At 39.0% G+C, this 19944-nt stretch overlaps 1 protein-coding gene across 1 annotated transcript in view; it reads right to left on the bottom strand.

The window, feature by feature from the left end:
• Window positions 1-19944, bottom strand: part of LOC127570424 (phosphatidylinositol 5-phosphate 4-kinase type-2 alpha) — a 172478-nt gene that overhangs the window by 21559 nt on the left and 130975 nt on the right. The window contains exons 6-7 of the mRNA XM_052015995.1: window positions 18397-18435; window positions 1060-1173 (exon numbers count right to left, since the gene is read on the bottom strand). Of these exons, the coding sequence (XP_051871955.1) occupies window positions 1060-1173; window positions 18397-18435 (153 nt within the window). The remainder of the gene's footprint in view (window positions 1-1059; window positions 1174-18396; window positions 18436-19944) is intronic.

Genomic DNA, 19944 nt, shown 5'->3' with positions numbered 1-19944 from the left:
ATATAAGGAACAAGAAGAAAGCTACTCACTTAATTTAGCTAAATCAATCTGTATTCTAGCTATATCAGTTTGTTTTCTCTTTATGTCCTCTTCACAACAGTTTCCTACCTATCTTTGCGTCATCAGTAAATTTAGCACCCACGTCTTTGGTCATGCCAAGTCATTAGCATAAATTGTAAAAAGTTAAAGCCCCAGTATAACATGGCATGCCACTCACTATATCTTGCCAGCCAGAAAAATACCCACTCTCTGTCTACTGTTAACCAGCCAGTCTTCTATCCATAGTAACCTTTGAGTTGGTATCTTACAGAATATGGCAACGGGTTTTCTCTTTATCCATAGCATGTTGCTTCTTCAAACAACTCCAATAAATTGCACATTGACTCTGTCCTTGTTCCTCACCCGGCTACCAACTCCTGTGTCCGGCCACAAATGAGGCTCCCTTCCCAGCTCCTGGCACAACATTACCCACGCTCCTGATCCTGGATCCAGCCACAAATCCACCCATGGTCATAACTCCCAGCTCCAGCCGGACACCTGGCCATGTTTCCAACCCCCACGCTGGCCACATACCTGGTGGTTGGCCAGGTGCGCAGCCAGAGGCAGAAGTTGGGAATGTGGGCAGCTCTGCAGCAAGAGCCACACCCAAAGTTGGGGGTCAGAAACATGGAGCAATGAGTGGCTGGAACTGGGGTTTGCAAACGTGGGGCTGGTGTGTGCCTGGAGCTGGGATGAATTATATATGCAATAAACTGTTAAAATGTGCATGGGGTTATAATGGTTTCAGAGTGACTGAGGGATATTTTATTAAGTTACTTTTCCCTTAATAGTCCTGCAATGTTTTGTTCTGCCACTACTAGAGGTTACATGGCTGCCACGATGGCCATTCACTAGGAGAAATGGTCCAGGGATTATGAGTGTGGACTTGATCAACCAAATGATCTATCCTTGTCTGGCACCCTTATACATTTGAATATAATTAAAAGATATCTTTTGGGATCAAGGAAAAGCACTGTATAATATTTAACTGTAAACACAATTATATTTATGTTTTCTTACCTCAACATCCTTCTTAAGTTTTTCGAGGAACATCTTTTTGTTGTCTTCATTAATGTAAATTTTTTGCCCATCATTAATGAAGTCATTGTCCTTGTATGTTGGTAATTCCTTGGCCTGCAACCAAATCATTAGCAAACTCTAAATATGGAAAATGGAATAGTTTACAATTCAATTCCCACTGAAATAGTGTTCAATGTTCTAAACTTACAATAATATAAACCGAAAAATACAAATGCTACAAATTCTACCATACTCAAGGCTATGCACTGGGATGGCATTAATATGGTGAAATAGTGGTGAGTTTTTTGGCAAGCAAGGAAGTCACGATGAACTTTCATTACACTCTGGTTCAGCTACAAATGCAGTAGTGTGTCTAGTTAGAGTGAAGAAAGTGGGATTGTTCTCTTTGGAAAAGAGCTTACAAGGAGATCTGATGGATGTATTCATGGTCATGAAGGGTATAGAAAGAGTAGGTGGAGAGAAATAGTTGAAAGGATTAAGAACTAGGGAACATCTTTTTCCTGTTGGGATCGAGAATGGGCTCCAGTTCTGTGGGATCCGAGGTGGCTAATGAGGCCAATATAGGAATAGCAGACTCTTCCACAATTGGGACAGGATGCAGTTGATGGGATGAAGGAGCAGTTGGGAGGGATAAGGATGGAAGTAACATGAGGAGGAAGCTCAAATCAATGGGGGATTGAGGGTGGGCAGGAGATCAGTTCAAAGCTGTGGGTGGGGTAGTAGTAGTTAAACTTCTCATTCACCTGCAAGTCTGCCTGGTCGACACTGTAGGATTACAACAAGCTACTCCTGGGTGCACCCTGCAGTGGGCTAGCCCTAGACAACATGGTTCAAATCCTGCTGCAATACTCCAAAAGGGACAGAGCATGAGGAAGGACACAGTTACAAAGAGGCTGTGACAAGCAAATGGCGAGGAGTAACAAGGCTGTCTCTTGGCTAGAAATGCCTTGTGCCAACTGGTGAGATTACAACAGGAAATAGTCACAGATGTTACAATGATTGTCAATCACAAAATATTGAAAAAACTGTGAGATTGAATTTCTAAGGAAAACCACCTTCCTAAATTCAGTTGAGAGTTCAAAATAAACCAGAGGTGGCGCAATTGTGCTGTTGGGAAAAATTCATTGCCACATAGTGGAAGATCACTATCTGAAGTACAAAGCAACATGTTAAAAAAAACACAATGTAACCATGGCAATTTTGCCTTTTGGTTTCTGCCACCAGAGGAAACAAAATATTGATGTTTAAGAATTAAATATTTGATTCTTTTTCTGTGTGACTTCACAAAAAATATTAAATGCACCTTCAAACTTAAACAAGATTATCTGAATAGTATACAGCAGAATAATCAAAATCAGCATAAGAACATAAGAAATAGGAGCAGGAGTAGCCCATCTGGCCTATGGAGCCTGCTCCGCCATTCAGTATTATCATGGCTGATCTGGCCGTGGACTCAGATCCACCTACCTGCCTTTTCCCCATAACCCTTAATTCCCCTACTATGCAAACATCTATCTCTGTCTTAAATATATTTAATGAGGCAACCTCTACTGCTTCCCTGGGCAGAGAATTCCACAGATTCAGTACTCTGGGAAAAGCAGTTTCTCCTCGTCTCTGTCCTAAATCTATTCCCCCAAATCTTGAGGCTATGTCCCCTAGTTCTAGTCTCACCTACCAGTGGAAACAACCTTCCTGCCTCTATCTTACCTATCCCTTTTATATGTTTCTATAAAGTCCCCTCTCATTCTTCTGAATTCCAGCAAGTATAGTCCCAGATGACTCAATCCCTTCTCATAGGCTAACCCCCTCATCTCCACAATCAACCCGGTGAACCTCCTTTGCACCACCTCCAAAGCCAGTACATCTTTCCTTAAGTAAGGAGACCAGAACTGCATGCAGTACTCCAGGTGCAGCCTCACCAGTACCCTGTACAGTTGCAGCATAACCTCCCTGCTCTTAAATTCAATCACTCTAGCAATGAAGGCCAGCATTCCATTTGCCTTCTTGATAACCTGTTGCACCTGCAAACCAACTTTTTGCGATTCATGCACAAGCACTCCCAAGTCCCTCTGCACAACAGCATGCTGCATTCTTTCACTATTTAAATAATAATCCGATCTTCTATTTTTTCCTTCCAAAGTGGATGACCTCGCATTTACCAACATTGCACTCCATCTGCCAGACCCTTGCCCACTCACTTAACCTACGTATATCTCTCTGCAGACTCTCCACATCCTCTGCACAATTTGCTTTGCCACTCAATTTAGTGTCATCAGCAAACTTAGATATGCTACACTCGATCCCCTCTTCCATATTGTTAATGTACATCATGAACAGTTGCGGTTCCAGCAGCACCCCGCTCACCAATGATTGCCAACCAGAGAAACACTCATTTATCTCAAATCTCTGCCTTCTATTGGTCAACCAATCCTCTATCCATGCTAATACATAACCCCCTCCACCAACTCCATGCACCCTTATCTTATGGATAAGTCTTTTATGCAGCACCTTATCGAATGCCTTCTGGAAATCCAAGTATACAACATCCACCTGTTTTCTCTATTCACTGTGCTTATTATATCTTCAAAGAACTCCTGTAAGTTTGTCAAACAGGACCTGCCCTTCCTGAATCCATGCTGTGACTGCCTGATGGAACCACTTCTATCCAGATGTCTCGCTATTTCTTTCTCAATGATAGCTTCAAGCATTTTCCTGGCTACAGATGTTAAGCTAACTGGCCTACAGTTATTTGCCTTTTGCCACATCCTTTTTATTTAAACAGTGGCGAGACATTTGCTGTCTTCCAATCTGCCGGGACCTGCCCAGAGTCCAGAGAATTTTGGTAAGTTATCACAAATGCCTCTACTATAACTTTCACCATTTCTTTTAGTACCCTGGGATGCATCCCATCAGGCCCAGGGGACTTGTCTACCTTTAGCCCCACTAGTTTGCTCGTCACTACTTCTTCAGTGACGTAGATTGTATCGAGGTTCTCACCTCCCATTGCAATCCATAAACATCTCTTTGGCATGTTGATGTGTCCTACACTGTGAAGATTGGACACCAAACAGTCGTTCAAGGCCTCAGCCATTTCCACATCTACCCAATTATAAACCCCTGCCTGCGTGTACTCTCTCCCCTCCCCGCACCTTATTCTGGTTTTCGTCCGTCTTCCTTTTTCCAGTCCTGATTAAAGGTCTGCGGTCAGAAATGTTCAACTGTTTATTTCCCTTCTATGGACGCTGCCTGACTGCTGAGTTCCTCCAGCACTTTTTGTGTATTGCTCCAGATTCCAGCATCTGAATTTCTTGTGTCTTGTGTTTGTATTAATTCCCACTTCTCATTTTCCAAGGGACCTACGTTCACTTTAGCCGCTCTTTTCTGCTTTATACAATTATAAAAGATTTTACTATCTGTTTATATATTTTGTGCTAGTTATGCTAACGCTAAAGAGAAAGCAGCCTGGAGCTTCCACTTGGCTATTCTGTTCTGTTGATGCAATTTGTTCTGAAATCTGCAAAACCAGCTCAAGTAGAGAACAAATTTTAAGCAACTTAAGTTTCACAATCTTTTTCACTAGTTTAAACTATAACCACACTAGAAGCCAGCTACTTCAATGCTCTGCTCCCCACCTCTACCACTAGTATAGCTTTGCTACCCAGATCAAAATAATCAGAATCTGACTTTGCTGCAAACTGCACCTAATTTCCAGGCCTTTGAGAAGACATTTGGATTTAAAAGGCCAATACAATCGACCCAAATAACAGCATTTACAGTTCTAACTGCTTGTGGTCAGATGTTTGCTAGACTGGCAGTTCTCATTAGTGAAGCTGCACTCTCTCCACATGACTGGGAGCTGAAACCTCTCATCCATTACATCAGCAGGAGACCTCCATAAGTAGCGATTGCCAATATTTATCAGTGCACCTGGACAGTCCTGAGAGGCAGGAAGCTTTTGGCTAAATGTTAACCTAGGAATGAATGGGGCCACTGGTTTGGGACTCTGGAGGGTGGAACTCCCTTTAGTTTTCCATGTTACTTCATAGTTCTTTTTATATTTTCATTAGTTTGAGGCAGAAAATACAAAGGCTGTGAATGATCAACATGGAACTTTGCCAACCAGCTGTGTACATCAGAAAATTGCAATTGCACAGCCATGAATTTTCATTAATTCATTTTAATATGTATTGCCTGAGGACAAAGTTTCCTGCTGGTAATATACAAATCAGGAAAAAAAATTATTTGAGTTAACTAAATATAAATAAATGAAAATACAGTTCTGTTCAAGGACAGTTCTGTCTACAATCCAAAACAGAATGAGTATGCTGGTTATATCAAAGTTACATTTGAAGCTAACAAATTAAACAATGACCACAAATAGTTATTTTTGGGCCAGCTCACACAGTACAACACGAATGTGTTTGTACGTTTAGTCAAGAGAAGAAGCTCAATGAAATAAATACAAGGTTTGCTACTTCACCATCACAAAAACTAAAAGGTGGACCAGCAGTAAAATATTCCTGATACATCAATGGTGGAAACTAGCAACATTTTATTTAGCTCCAGGGAACTTAAGGTAGCTTCTATTAAATCATGCTCACCAATGGGAATATGTGTACTAAGACAGGATATAAAGCATAAAATTTACAGCAGGTCTCAGACTCATCCTGTCCTATCGAGTGCAATAGTTGGATGTTTTCTCCAGCAGTAAAATCCCAGTCTTTTGGCACTTGGTGGGGTGGGAGGAAGGCCATGTCTTTTAGGCTCACATCACCAACACACAGGCAAGGGCTGGTCACATGACAACAAGACTAATGCAGTGTCGACTTTAGCATGAACTTAGTTGAGGTTTGAAAAGCCCTGCACATTCCAAGGTGAGAACCAGTGAGTGGTGGGTTGAACGATCTGGCCCCAGCTTTTATTTTTATAGAATTATGAAAGCACAGGTGCTGTCCAGTTGGAGAGACTTCCCCTCCAGTAACCCTGTTAGTCCCATCCCGTCTTTCTCCATAGTTTTGCTAATCATTCTCTCAAGTGCCTTTCCAATTCCCTTTCGAAAGGGCCGATAGCAGTCGTAACTACCATCTGTGTAAGAAATTTTCCCATACATCCTCTTGTATCTTTTGGCTAAGGTGTTAAATCTGTGCGCTGTTTTTTTGAAACATCTGCTAATGGATGCAGATTCTTTCTATTTAGCTCATCTAAACAAGTTATAATCAAAGTTGTAGGTTCACAGAGCATGGAAATAGGCCCTTTGGCCCCGAGCCCATGCTGACCATCAAATATCAATCTACACTAATCCTGTTTTATTCTTCCCACATTCCCATCAATTTACGCCAGATTCTGCCACTCGCCTGCACACTAGGGGGAATTTACAGAGGCCAACTAGCTTCCCAACTCACATCTTTGTGTGTGGGAAGAAACCCATGCAGTCACAGGGAGAACGTGTAGACTCCACACAGACAGCACTGGAGATCAGGACTGAACCCAGTTCAGTGAGCTGTGAGGCAGAAGCTCTACCTGCTGTGCACTGCTACTGCTCTTTCAAATCTCCTCTCAACTTTCTTGCTCCAAGGAGAAAATCTCCATATTCATCCCTTTGCAGCTGAAATCCTTCATCCCTGGGTAAATCTTTTTGAAACTTTTCTAGGACCTTCGCTTCTTTCGTGCTGGAAGGGTCACTAAAAGGCAAGTTTAAAAATACTGTAAATATATCCTATGAAACAGACTACTGAAACTGAATATTACCAGCAAATAGTTCTACGAAGACTTAAGTAAATAAATTACTTAAGTTATTCACAATTGGACTAGACTCTGATTAAAATGCTCATCTTTTGTGATAAACCTATCTTCAGCTGTATTCATCAAACTTTATCAAATTACCACTTTTAAGTATATCATAGCTTTAAAATTAATGCAATGTTATCTTAATTACACTCTAAATTGCTGCCAGATTAAATTGGATCATGGCATAGAATGAGCAGGAACCAAAGAATAAAAACACTTTCGTAACTAATTTAATTTGAATGTAATTTGTACATTATCCTAATTGAGCATCGGTGAACAATTTATTACTAAGTGGGGCGTGATAGGAATGTTTGTGATCTTTATCATGACTTTACTGATGATTAAATGTAGGTTGCTGGGGCAATAACTACCCAAATTGGTTTCAATAACTGGGCAACTACAACCTCAGGGGTCAGCGTTCACAATGATTCACAACCTTCTACTTATTAAATCTTCAACATTGTTAATGAACCCAACATTCACCAATGGTTAAAGAGACAGGGTTTCAAATTTCCACTACTTTTTGCCAGAGAAAATACTTTCTGGTTTCGATCCTAAATGGCCAACTCTAACTTTGAGGAAATATAGTTTCTTTATCCATATTCTATAGATTCTCTGTATAACTTTAAACACCTCAATCAGATCAGTCCCTCAAGCTTTGAAACTCCAGAAATTAGAAACCAAGCTGATACAATTTGACCTCATAATCACACCCAATATCATATTCATGAATCTGCACTGTTCCCCTTCCAATACATCTTTCCTAAGGTCGAGAAACCTCAATCAAGCATAGTTTTCCAAATGGAATCTAACCGAGGCTCCATATAAATGAAGCTCACAACGTCACTTTTGCATTAAAATCCTCTTGAAATAAACAAAATTGCAAAAGCATTTCTGTTATTTTTTTTTAAAAGAAATATGTTGTTTTAGGGAACTGTTCACATTGGTGCCAAGTCATTGTGTTCATCCGTGGTTTCCAGTCTTGCCTTCCGTTCCCATCCACAGGACTTAGTATGGCTCCCAACTTAGTCATAGAGTTATACAACACAGAATGAGCCATTCGGTCCATGCCAACCTTTTTGCCCATCAAAGGTGTTATCTGAAGTTGTAAATATAAAGTTCTCAATTCCATCAACTTAAGTATTATGTGATATAGGGTGAAAAATTGAGGCCCAATTGCAGATCCCTTTGGAACAACACTATGCATCCTTCCAAATATTTTCTTTACCTTTAGGCACCATCAGCTAACTCCAAATTGACCACCATCCTATGTCACAAGGCTACCTCTAATTCCAGATACATTTGTTTATAGTAATTTCTTGAGAAGGTACCTTATCAAATACTCTCTAGAAGTTCAGATACATAATGTCCAGAGATGGTATCATAACCACCATGCTAGAAACAATTCCAAGTATTATGGTCAGATATGACCTTTAAAAATCCATTGTGACCTTCTGTAAACAGCTATACCTGCCCAATTGACGTCAGCGTCAATGATGATAGATTTCAGACAATTCTTCACTACCGGTGCTAAACTGGCTAGTCCAGAATAACCTAATTTTTTGCTCCTTTTGTAAATACTTATCACTTGATTTTCAATGATAGTTTTGTAGATTCTATATGTCAGTTTGTATTTTAAATTGAAATTGGTGGTATGGGGCAGGAGAGTTTAACTTCACAAGACCATTAAAAAATATCCGAGGACTGGGAAATAATACACTGCTTTATCTGGTGGCAGACACCTAATATTCTTGCATTAAAATGTCAATGAAGTACTTCAAAAACACAAACAAGCATCTTGAAGGATAAAATATTCCCTACAGGCCTAGTGAACAAGAAGAAGAAACAATGAGAGTTGTAACTTTTAATAATGGCAGATTCAAGACAGTGGATTTAACAGCAACTTGGGCACAGACTTCTCTGTGCTTGACAGACCATTTTATTGAAATGCTAAGTAAACCTAAATAATCCCAACTCCTCAGAGCAAGAGGTACAATTTTACCTCCAATTCAGCTACCCCAAGAGTGGTTTTATTCTGCCAAGCCACCAGATTTTCAAATTTAGTTTGAAGTGTTACTGTTTTAAATAACTAAAGTACATCTGGGAGTGCAAACCTGCAGCCCCCAATCACTTACATAATTTAATCTAAAAATCCAAGATGTCACTTGACCAATCTCCTGAAATCCTACAGTTTTCACATAAAGCAGATCTACTGTTTCTGATGGAAACAGTTAATTCAGCTTTTGATAGCAATTAAATTTGAATTTTACAAACCCCATTAGTAATGAAATGTCATTGGAAACATCTATTTTCAAATATTTGGAGATATACTAAAAAGGCAAGCATCAATAGATTATACCATTATATTATAATAGTTGAAAAAAATCCCAAATTTTCAAAATAGTAGCTCAATTAAAACTGATCTTTGGCATCCTCTTTCATTGCTCCTTCCTCAATCTCTGAAAAGTAAGCTAAAAAGAAAACTACTTTTGAAAGATTTTAATTTATTTCCACAGGAGGATCTTGGGAGGATGTTTTCAGGCTACGTACCAACAATTAATGTGAATAACCATCTTTAAATGTTAAATGGCGTCTCTTTTCCTTTTTATTATAGGCTCTTGACCATACATTCCCAAATCATTACTGGATATGGAGCGTGCTCATCTACAACTTATCCTATCCACACTGAGGAAGGATTTGGAGAAAAATAACTAAGGTTCAATTTTTTTTTCCAAAAATTGCAGCAAAACTGATGGTCTTCACTTTTAATGATGGATCTTTAATACAACTATAGGCAAAGAGCAGGTGCATTGCTAAATGTGAATACCCATTATGTTACTGTCTAATTTGCAGTTCCCTGTACCTAGACTCTTAAATGCATCACTTTGTCCTTAAACTCCATGTTGCTTTTAGAAAATGGCCACATTCCTCATTAGGCTTGCCTGAGAAAGCAAAGTCAGGTTATTACAAGTGCAAGTATTCTTTTAACAGCATGCAAGAATTAATGATCATTAACCAACCACTCTGGCACTGAGAAAGTCAAATGCGACAGATGCAGAGAGTTTTTTAGGCTTGAATTCCAGGTGATTTCAAAAATGTCAAATTTAATCTTACTTTTCTTTTTGTCTAATTCTCCTCTTAAACTAATATTTATTTCCCTTCTTATTGTTTTTTGCACCCAAATTGATAATGAATCCATTCCATTTGATTCACTTTTCTACTCAGTCTACTTTGTTAGGATTTTGAGGAGATTTTATAAATCAAAGACTCACAAATTTCTACAGATGTACGGTGGAGAACATTCTGACTGGTTGCATCACAGCCTGGTATGGAGCCTCCAATGCACAGGATCGCAAGAGGTTGGAGAGGGTTATAGACTCAGCCAGCTCCATCATGGGCACAACTTTGTTATTCCTCTTTTGAACTATTTATTTTTTGGTAGCTTACAGTAATGTTTATATCTTACACTGTACTGCTGCTGCAAAACAACACATTTCACGACATATGTCAGTGATAATAAACCTGATTCTGATTCTGGAACTCTCCCCACCATAGAGAACATCTTCAAGAGGCGGTGCGTCAAGAAGGCAGGATCCATCATTAAGAACCCTCCCCATCCGGGACATGCCCTCTTTTCGTTATTACCATCAGGGAGGAGGTACAGGAGCCTGAAGACCCACATTCAATGACCTATGAACAGCTTCTGTTCCTCCGCCGTCAGATTTCTGAATGTTCCATGAACACTACCTCATTATTCCATTTTTTTTCTTTGCACTGTTTGTTTTTGTAATATGTAGATTTTTGTGTCTTTGCACTGTACGGCTGCCACATAACAACAAATTGCACTTCATATGTCATTGATAATAAATCTGATTCTGAAATGTCACCACATGGAAGAAGGCCATCTGGCCTATCAAGTCTATGCTGATTCAATGCAATGGCAATCCAGCTAGTCCCATTCCCCTCCCCTCATAGTTGTGCATGTTTTCCTTTCACGTACCTAGAGTTCCAATTCAATGCCACAATTCAATCTGCCTCCAGTACTCCCCAGCAGTGTCTCCCAGATTTAAACGACTTGCTATTTAAATTAATCTTTTCCCCATGTCACTTCTATCAATCACCTCCATTTTATGTTCTGGTTCTCGATCCATCCCCCAATGAAAATAGTTTCTATCAACTGTGTCTAGATTCTACATGATTTCAAATAGCACTATCAAATCCTCCCGCAACCTCTGTTCCAAGAAGAATAATGCCAGTTTCTCCTCTGCAACAACATAACTCATTCCTGGATCTAGATTTATTTATTTCACTTATTTTAAATTTCCTATCTGCTAAATTAGTATTTGAACTCATGCTTGTGGATTATTAGTTCAATCCTCTGGATTACTAATCAGCATCTTGACCACAATACTACCATACCAATGTGTCCTCTCATGTTTATATCAGGTGTTTACAGTGACACTCTGTTGGTTGTTCTGTTCTTACTGTCCCATATGCTGTGTTTCTATTGCTCCTCAGTTATCAGCTCACACTTTCAGTACCTTCAGGGACAAAACATTTTTGAGATATGGAGTGCAGGAGCAAGTCTGAAAAAATGGCAGGTGCCACTCAATGACCTGGGTGGAAAATTTTTGGCCCAAATAAGTTATTTTTCTATGCCGGTAGTAGCTTTTCTATGAAAAGGCGTCTCTATGGAATTCATCTGACAAAAGCAATCTTTTAATTAAATATATTTATGATGTAAAAATTGAATGCAACTTATAAATGGTTAAAATACCAGTGCTTGAAAGATTATAGCTACATTGAGATATTGTTTTTGTTTGAATTTCTTTGTATTTTCTAAACTTCCAATATATGATTGAAATCAGCCATGATCAAATGGTGGAGGAGACTCGATGGGCCAAATGGCCTAATTCTGCTCCTATGTCTTATGGAAAGTGTAACAAACTATTTTGAATAAATTACTAAACTTGTTTTTGTTAGCAATATAGCTAATCAATCTGAAATTTCTAACTGGAACAAGGAGCTGGGTGGCGCAGCAAGTAAACCTATTAAACCTCTGGCCCTGGAATATAGCACATGGTGAGAGGATGAAAATCTGTTCTCTTCCAGCTTTGCAAAAAGTAAGAGGAATTTAATTCACATCAAAACTGTTCAAATTTTAAACACAAATTATGCCCATCTCATTCAAATTGACCTTGGGAGCAGAAATTACCATTTTTCTCAGATTTAAGCCAAGATGCACTATTTATCTGGAGCCGAGTGATTTCTACCATGCAGATTGTTTAAATTGCACTTGACTTGGGAGTATTCAATGCTAATTTAATGCTCCATTTCTCAGCACTAGTATGTATTATTAAAAAAAAACACAAAATTACTTCCTGCCCATTGAACGAAAGAGACAGAAAAAAGCAAAAATAGTCAATCAAGCTCAATGTCAACTTGTTTTCTGAATCCAAATCCCTTTTAATCCAACATGCAACTTTTATGTTATTTCACTCTTCTCAATAAGTATTTACTTAGCTTACCCTAAATTATTTCCTAGAGAAGAATCTTTGATTTCTGCAGAAAGAATGTAAGCCAATAATCAATTGTCTCAAAATTGAGAAGGTCTAAAGAACAAGAAATGGGATGCTCACAGCAAAAATTGAGGCCATTCAGCCTAGCATACCTGTACTAGATCTTTACTAGAACAATCCAAAATTACTGACACTGCTCCACACTCTTCTTGTAACACTATTATCTACTGAAAATAAATAAGAGTACCTCTCCTACAATAAGCAATGCAATAGAATACACCAAGGAAAATGTCTGTATTGAGGCTAGTTCCTGAATTATTTTGGTGTGTTTTTCATTAACTCCTGTAAAGGTTTTCCACTACTCTGGACTATTCCACTACTCTGGACTACTCTACCTTCTAAGTTTGGCCACTTAAGTTGGCATGAGATTTTTCAGACTAAGGGTTTAGCTAAGAAGATTCACAATTCCTGGATTAAACCTTTCCCAATTCAATAAGTAAGTGATTTAGTTTTCTTTACAATGGGAAGAGCAGTTCCACAGCAATTAACTTTCATGCCATTTGTGTGTTCAGAGAAGATCCTACAACAGACCATGCGGCCTTTACAAATGCATTTAGAATCATCTTAGTCAAGCAAACAATCAAGAGACTCTTTAGTAATTAAATGAAGAAAATGAGGACAGAGAAAATAAAGTATCTGCTGGTGACATTTACTCTGCAAAGAACATATGCATGAAACTGCAATTAATCAATTAAATGTGTAGAAGTGCAGAAAGCATTGGGTTGTTCAGATTTGAAAATCCAGAGAAATGTAATAACAGAGGAAAGATCATTAGAATAAATGAGGCCATTCATTCTGATAGATCTTAGTTGCCACTATCGTGTAATATCTACTCCAAGCTATTTTTCTATTGAGTCTTAATCTTTTTTTATTATAGTTTTCAATTTCTAAAAGCAGTTACAGCAATAGTAGGGACTAGAAATAATACTTCTTCAGTGCGACTCACATCACTGGTCAGGAGATTATTTGAAAAAATTCTAAGGGACTGGATTTAAGTACATTTGGGAAGGCAGGGACTGATCTGAGATAGTCAGCATAGCTTTGTGAGGGGAAATCCTGCCTCACAAATTTGATTGAGTTTTTTTGAGGAGGTAACAAAGGAGATTGATGAAGGCAGGGTAGTTGGGTATTTGACAAAGTCCCACATGGTAGGCTGGTCCAAAATTTTAAGGCACATAGGATCCAAAATGGGATTGGGGATATGAGGCAGAGAGTAATGGTAGAAGAATGTTTTTCTGATTGGAAATCTGTGACTACTGGTGTACCGCAGGGGTTAGTGCTGGAACTTTGCTGTTTGTGTTGTATATCAGTAACTTGGATATGAACGTAGGAGGTATGATTAGTAAGTTTGCCAATGACAATTGAAAATTGGTGGTGTTGTGGACAGAAGGCTGTCTAAGGTTACAGTAAGATATAGATCTACCAGAAAGTTGGACAGAGCACTGGCAGATGTAATTTAATCCTGACATCTGTGGGGTCATGCATTTTGGGAAGTCAAATAAGGGTAGGACCAATACAGTAAATGGTGGACACGAAGGAATGTTGATGAACAGAAAGATTTTTTTTTATTCATTGTGGGCTTTGCAGGCTGACCCAGCATTTAGTTGGCCATCTTCACTTGCTCTCAAGGTGGTGGCGAGCTGCCTGCTAGAACCGCTGCAGTCCTTGGGGTGTGGGTGTAACCACCATGCTACCAGGAGTCCTGAAAGTAGCAACACAGGCCGATAGAGTGAAAAAAGTCATATGGCACGCTTCCCATCATAGTTTGGAACATAGAATGTAAGAGCTGGAATATTATGTAGCAACTTTACAAAACACTGGTTGGGCTGCACTTGGAAAATTATGTGCAGATCTTTTTGTCACACTACAGGAAGGATGTGCTGGCGGCTGGAGAGGGTGCAGAGAAGAATTACCAGGATGCTGCCTGGATTGGAAGACTTTGGTTACGAGGAGAGATTGGATGGGCTGGGTTTGTTTTCCCAAGAGCGAAGGAGAGTGAGGAATGACATGATAGAAGTACATAAGATGATGAGAGGCATAGATATGGTAGTAAAGATCTTTTTCCCATGGTAGGAGTATCAAAATCAAGAGGGCATTGGTTTAAGGAGCTTTAAAGGAGATCTGAGGTGTAATTTTTTTTATTTATATATACACAGAGAGTGGTTGATGTCTGAAACATGCTGCCTGAGGAGGTGGTTCACTATGCTTAAGAGGTATTTAGACAGCCATTTAAATAGGCAAGGCATAGAAGGAAACGGACCTAATGCAGGCAAATGCCATTAGTGTAGATGAGCAAAAAGTTTGGCATGGAAATGATGGGCCTCTTTCTGTGCTGTATGACTCTATGACACTACAGTAACAGGAAATAGAAGCAGGAGAAAATCAAGTGGCGCTTTGTGACTGTCCCCTTATTCAGTATAATCACGGCTGATTCTCCATCTCAATATTCTTCCTGCTCTATTCCTTGATGCCTTCTAGAAATCTATCAACTTCTTAAGTAAATTCAGCTATCTAACCTCCACCACCTTCTGGGTTAGAGAATCCCCAAGGTTCACCAGTTTCTGAGTGGAGAAAAATAATATTTACTCATTTCAGTCTAAATGTCTTACCCTGGATCCTGAGACTGTGACACCTCATTTTAGGCTTTCCCAGCCAGAAGAAACATACTCCCCGCAGAACTCGGAAACTTCAATGAAATTTCCTCTCATTCTTCTGACTATAGTGAATATTGGCCTAGTCAGCTCAATCTCCCCTCATACAACACTCCTGTCATCTCAACAACCAACCCGGTGAATCTTCAATGTACTCCCTCCATGACAAGTATATCCTTTAGTAGATAAATGAGTCCAAAACTACACGTAATATTCCAGCTGTGGTCTCACCAAGGCTCTGTGTGAGACATTGTTGCTCCTGAACTCAAAATTTCTTGCAATGAAAGCCAGCATACTATTTGCCTTCTTAACTTTTTGCTGCATGTGCACGTGCTTTCAGGGTCTGGTTACAGTAACACCCAGGTCCCTCTGTACATCAACATTTACCAATCTATCACTATTTAAATAGTGCTCTGCCTTTTTGTTTTACCTACTGAAGTGGATAACATCCCATTTATCCATGTTAAACTGCATCTGCCATATATTTGCCTGCTCCCTCAATCACTTTAGAGCCACTACACGTATTCCTCTTAACTAGTCTCAGTTTCATGTCATTGGTAAACATTTTATTATGCTTTGGTTCCATCATTCAAATCATTAATATACATTGTGATTAGCTGGGGCACAAACACCGATCCCTGTAGTTCCCTGCTAGTCACTGCCTGCCATCACGAGAAAGTCCCATTTATTCCTACTCTGCTTCCTGACTGCCAACCAAAATTCAGTCCATGTCAGTAGATTACTTCCAATCTCACGATGATAAAGTTCTACACAAAAGGTTAGTGTGCATACGTGGAACTTCATCAAAACCTTCTGAAACTCCAAATAAGACTCCCCCTTACCTATTCTGCCAGTTATATTCTCCAAAAACGCCAGCAGGCTTGTCAAATAAGACTTCCCTTTCATAAACCTGAGTTGCCTTTGTCTAATCCCTTTGATATTTCTCAAGCATCTTGTTATTGAGTATAGGAGTCAAGAAGTTATGATGCATCTCTACAGAACTCTGGTTCGGCCACATTTAGAGTATTGCGTGCAATTCTGGTCACCTCACTATAGGAAGGATGTCGAGGCTTTAGAGAGGGTGCAGAGAAGTTTTACTAGGATGCTGCCTGGATTAGAGGGCATGTGCTATCAGGAGAGGCTGGACAAACATGGGCTCTTTTCTCTGGAGCGGTGGAGGCTGAGGGGTGATCTGTTGGAAGTGTATAACATTATGAGGGGCATAGATAGAGTGGACAAATAATATCTTTTTCCCATTATTGAGTAATCCAATACCAGAGGTGTTGCATTTAAGGTGAGAGGGGGTAGTTTCAGAAGAGATGTGAGGGGTAAGTTTTTTTTTTACTCAGAGTGGTGGATGCCTGGAATGTGTTGCCTGATAGGGTGGTGGAGGTAAACTCATTGGGGGCTTTTTAAGAGGGGCTTGGATGGGCACATGAATGAGAGGAAAATGGGCATTCTGTAGGTAGGAGGGATTAGCTATGTTGGCACAACATTGTAGGCTGAAGTGCCTGTTCTGTGCTGTACTGTTTTATTTTCTATGTTATCACATCCTTTATTATAGGCTCTTGCATTTTCCCTACCACTGATGTCAGACTAACAGGTCTGTAGTACCCTGTGTTCTCATTCTCTCAATCTTTCCTTTTGTAAATTGTGGGATTATATTTGCCACCCTCCAACCTGCAGGAACTGTTCCATACCAATATAATTTTGGAAGATAACAACCAATAACATCTACTATATCCTTGGGTACCTCTTTTAGTACACTGGGATTTAGACTATCAGGCCCTTGCAACTGCTTTCAGTCCCATTAATTTCTCCAGCACTTTTTTTCTTTACTAATGTTAATTTCTTATGATTCTTCCTTTTCATTAGCCTCTTAGTTCCTTAGTAATTCTGGGGTTATTCGAATATTTCTCCATGAAGACAGAACCAAAGTTAAATGATTAATTGCTTTGTCATTTCTTCATTTCCCCATTATAAATTCTCCCATTTCTGACTGTATAGGGAAATTTAATTATGATCATTGGTAATATGACTCCAATAAAACATATCCTTTCATGTGTATGCTTTCAAATTGATCACAAAAGCTAAGAAATTAAGAAATTAAAATTCAATAGCAACTTATTTTGTCTGCTGGATGCTGTACTAAAAACAGAAAATGCTAGAAATATGCAGCAGATTAGACATTTGGAGAGAGAAAGACAGTTAACGGTTTATGTTGATGACCTTTCATCAGAACAGAAATAAAGTTAAAGCAAAAGAAATCTAAAAGCAGTAAAAATGAATGGGAAGGTCTCTGATACCTCCTCCTTCCTAGCAACATAAACACTCGAGGCAAACAAGAGACTTACATGTACCTTTTTCAAAAAAAAATCACAGACAACATTCACTGCTCATAGTAGGATTTCCTCTACATGGGAGAGGATTAAATACTGATTGTAACAAATTTATTCCACAAAAATAGTTACCCAAACAATTGTGACCCTAAAATCCCCCCATCACCTGTCTCTAATGGCACGGTAGTGTGGCAGTTAGTGTAACACTACTACAGTACCAATGACCCGGGTTCAATTCCGGCCACCGTCTGTAAGGAGTTTGTACGTTCTCCCCGTGTCTGTGTGGGTTTCCTCTGGGTGCTCCGGTTTCCTCCCACATTCCAAAGACGTACAGGTTAGGAAGTTGTGGGCATGCTATGTTGGCACCGGAAGTGTGGCGATACTTACGGGCTGCCTGCAGCAATTTGAGATAATGATTCTGCCATTCCTACTTGTATCTGCATCTATTTCACTTCATGTTCCATTAAAACCTCTTTTTGCTCGCATCATAATCTCCCTTGCCTTCCGCTCTACCAAAGGACCTTCCCTTTTGACTTTTCATCCCTTTTTCTTTTCATCTTAAAATTTGTTTTGTCGCTTAACTTTTCACAATTCTGATGAAAGGTCAAAAATTAAACTCAGCTTCTCTCTCCACACTGAATCAAGGGCTACAGGGTTGATCCAGAGGAATGATGGAAGTTCAGTCATGATTTTTTTAAATGGTGGAGCAGGAAAGAGGGGCCGAATACAGGATCGTACCCCTGCTTTTATTTCTCACATTATTAAATTCATAGACGCTGCCTGATATACATAGAAATTGCAGCATTATATTTCAGATTAAAAGAAAAATTTTGCCAGATTTTAGTCACGTTAATTGAATAATCTGTACATTATAAATTTTTTTTGTACACTTCTGGTACAAGTCTTACAAGTTGTGCCACCACCCGAGACCATTACAGCCAAAAACAAACAAAAAGTTACCTTTTCTTTGTCACTAGCTTCTCTGGCTACAGTGGAACCCTGAAACAAGAAAAAGAAATTGGGTCTCATCAAATGTCCACAATAAAAAACAATCATATACCCCAATATAAGGGAAACAGTTTCAATCTCTCAAAATGTAATTTGCAATATTAATATAAATTTAAATCATCATCCACGTGCAATTTAGTGGAACGTTGCTTGGAGATGTACATTGAGACACTAGACAACTCAGAAAGATCATTTTGTAATTTTTAGACACTGACATGCCAAATAAATTTCCAAGTGATGATTCCAGCTAACTAATAAGACAGACTTAAAAAGAAAGAAACATAGCAAAAATATTTCAAAAGTAATTAAGTTACACACCATTCTTGTTAAATTATCTATTAAGTATGAGAAGATCAACTAGAAAGTAATTGCTTCCTTAAATAACCAAGAGAAAATCCTGGATCACTTTAGACAGGAGTTCACCTAATCTAAAAGTTACTCACATATAAACAGAAAAAAAGGATTACACTGACTACAGTATGCAGGATCAGAGGGTAACTACTTCAGTTTTCAGTGTTACTTTCATTTTCTGAATTGTGGGGTTATAGAAAAGAAACTTAAGGAATCAAGTGACTTTATTTTACCATCAAAAAACAATGTAGCTAAAGGCTGATAAGTCCCCAGGACTGAGAGTGGAGGTAGTGGGTATAATCTTCCAAAAATCCTTGGATTCTGGAGAAGTTACAGAGTATTAGAAATGTCACACCGTCATTTAAAAAGGATGGGCGGCAAACAGTGGATAACTATTGGCCAGCTAGCCTAATAACTATTATTGGAAAAATCTTATAGACAACAGGTAATAATAAAATCTTATTATAAAGCAGGTAATGGCAGGTAATAGGAGAACATTTACAATGTCACAATCTGATCAAGTTGAGTCAGCATGGTTTCAGCAAGGGGAAATTATGTCTGACAACTTTATTTGAGTTCTTTAATGAAGTTTCATCCAGAGTGGAGAGAGGAAAACCAGTAGATGTAATGTATTTGGATTTTCAAAAGGCACTTGACAAGGTGCCATACTACAAGTTACTTCACAAGAGGTACTTCATTGCACTACCTTAATCTAATATGCTGTCAAAGGTAATTATACAAAACAAATACCTACTCATACAGAAATAATAGTTGATGTTGTGAAGGTATTGTTTAAACCATTTCTGGAAGACCTGATACTCTAGTGTGATGCAAAGGATGAGGTACATGATATATTGGCACAGATAAAGGACTGACTAACTAGCAGGAAGCAGCAAATAGGGATAAGGGGGATTAATTTTATGTTGGTTACTGAGGGGACTTGATAGGCAAATACTAGGAGGAGGTTTTCAATCATGGGAGGGCCTGGGACCAGAGGGCAAATCTCAGAAGCGGGTGCCTATTTAAGACAAAATGAGGAAGAATTTCTTCTCTCAATGGGTTGTGAGATTTTGGAATTCTTTAGCCAGAAAGCTGTGACAGAAAGATCTTTAGTCAAGAGTTATGGGGAGAGGGTGGGAAAGTTGGATC

This window comes from Pristis pectinata, chromosome 5, assembly GCF_009764475.1.
Source record: "Pristis pectinata isolate sPriPec2 chromosome 5, sPriPec2.1.pri, whole genome shotgun sequence".
Classification (NCBI taxonomy): domain Eukaryota; kingdom Metazoa; phylum Chordata; class Chondrichthyes; order Rhinopristiformes; family Pristidae; genus Pristis; species Pristis pectinata.
This window is presented reverse-complemented; position numbering and strand designations above follow the sequence as displayed.